General features: G+C 40.1%; 1 protein-coding gene across 1 annotated transcript in view; it reads left to right on the top strand.

The window, feature by feature from the left end:
- LOC119588969 (serine/threonine-protein phosphatase 6 regulatory ankyrin repeat subunit B-like) overlaps positions 1–1,249 on the top strand; it is a gene marked incomplete in the record, with an annotated part of 103,883 nt that overhangs the window by 82,188 nt on the left and 20,446 nt on the right. The window contains 1 exon segment of the mRNA XM_037937576.1: positions 1,051–1,249. Coding sequence (XP_037793504.1) covers positions 1,051–1,249 — 199 coding nt within the window.

Here is a 1,249-nt window from a genome sequence, read left to right as displayed (position 1 = left end):
CCATCAAACACGGACAAGAAAATCAAATCCTGCAAAATTCCAACATACATTCATCTCAATTAATAAATAGATGAATAGCAGTCCCATCCTGCACATATAACGCAGCACCGCCTTACACTCAGTTCCGTTTGGCAGCGACAAAAATATATGCAATTCTATGAAAAAGGTCTAGATCTTCCATCATTCATTCATTTCACATTGCCACATCCTTGTTTTCCATTACAGTAAAAAATAGATAAAAAGGTAAAAAATAACAACAGTCAAAACATATAAAATACCCTTATCAATTTATCTCAGAAATTACTTTAAATTTTTTTTTGTCTCCTCCCTTTCTTGCCATCCATGCATCTTAATCGCTACTCAATATAAAAATGAGCGCTGTCCCAGAGTCAAGCTACGGGGAATCTGTAAACCTCACTCTATATTCCATTATTTTCTTTTTTCAATCCCTTTTTGCTTTCTTAATTTTTCTCACTCCCTGTTCATTGTTTTTCATCTTCAACCCCCCCAATATTTCTTTACGTTTTTCCTTTTTTAATAATTTCAACCTCCTTTATTTTTATCTCAATCCTCTCTATCATTATTTTCCTCATCTCCTTCTATCTTCATTTTTCTTTTTCATTGGTCCCCATTTATTTTTATCTTTCTTGTTCAGTCTATCTTTATCTGTTTTTCTTGTCCCCTCTATCTGTATCCATCTTTCTCTAATCCCCTTCTATTCTTTTCTATCTTTCTCACCCCTCTCATCCTCTTTGCAGTCGAAACAAACGCCGCTCCACCTGCCTGCAGAGCTGGAAACATTTTCCATTATATTCCTTTTTTCCACCCCTTTTACTTTCTTCATTTTCTGTCAACACATTTTCATTATTTCTTCATACCTTCTATCGCTCATTCTAATTTTCAACCCCCATTCTTTTTAACCTCTTTTGCCTTTTTCTTTTGCACTTCCCCTTTACCTGACATTTTAAATCCCTTCTTATCTATACCTATCCCTCTCACCCCTTCTATCTTCATTCCACCTGCCTCACCCCCTTCTCTCCGCCATTCCAGTCGAAACAGACGCCCCTCCACCTGGCAGCTGAGGCGGGGAAGCTGGAGGTCTGCGATACCCTCCTCCAGCTGGGCGCGGACACCAACGCCACCACCGACGGGGGACAGAAGGCTATACACTTGGCCGCCATGAACAACTACTCGGAGGTCGTCAAGCTGTTCCTCAAGACGTCGCCTGACCTCGTGACCACGGCGGATA

Source organism: Penaeus monodon, chromosome 24 (genome assembly GCF_015228065.2).
Source record: "Penaeus monodon isolate SGIC_2016 chromosome 24, NSTDA_Pmon_1, whole genome shotgun sequence".
Classification (NCBI taxonomy): domain Eukaryota; kingdom Metazoa; phylum Arthropoda; class Malacostraca; order Decapoda; family Penaeidae; genus Penaeus; species Penaeus monodon.
Note: the sequence above shows the minus strand (reverse complement) of the source record. Positions and strands in the feature narration are given on the sequence as shown.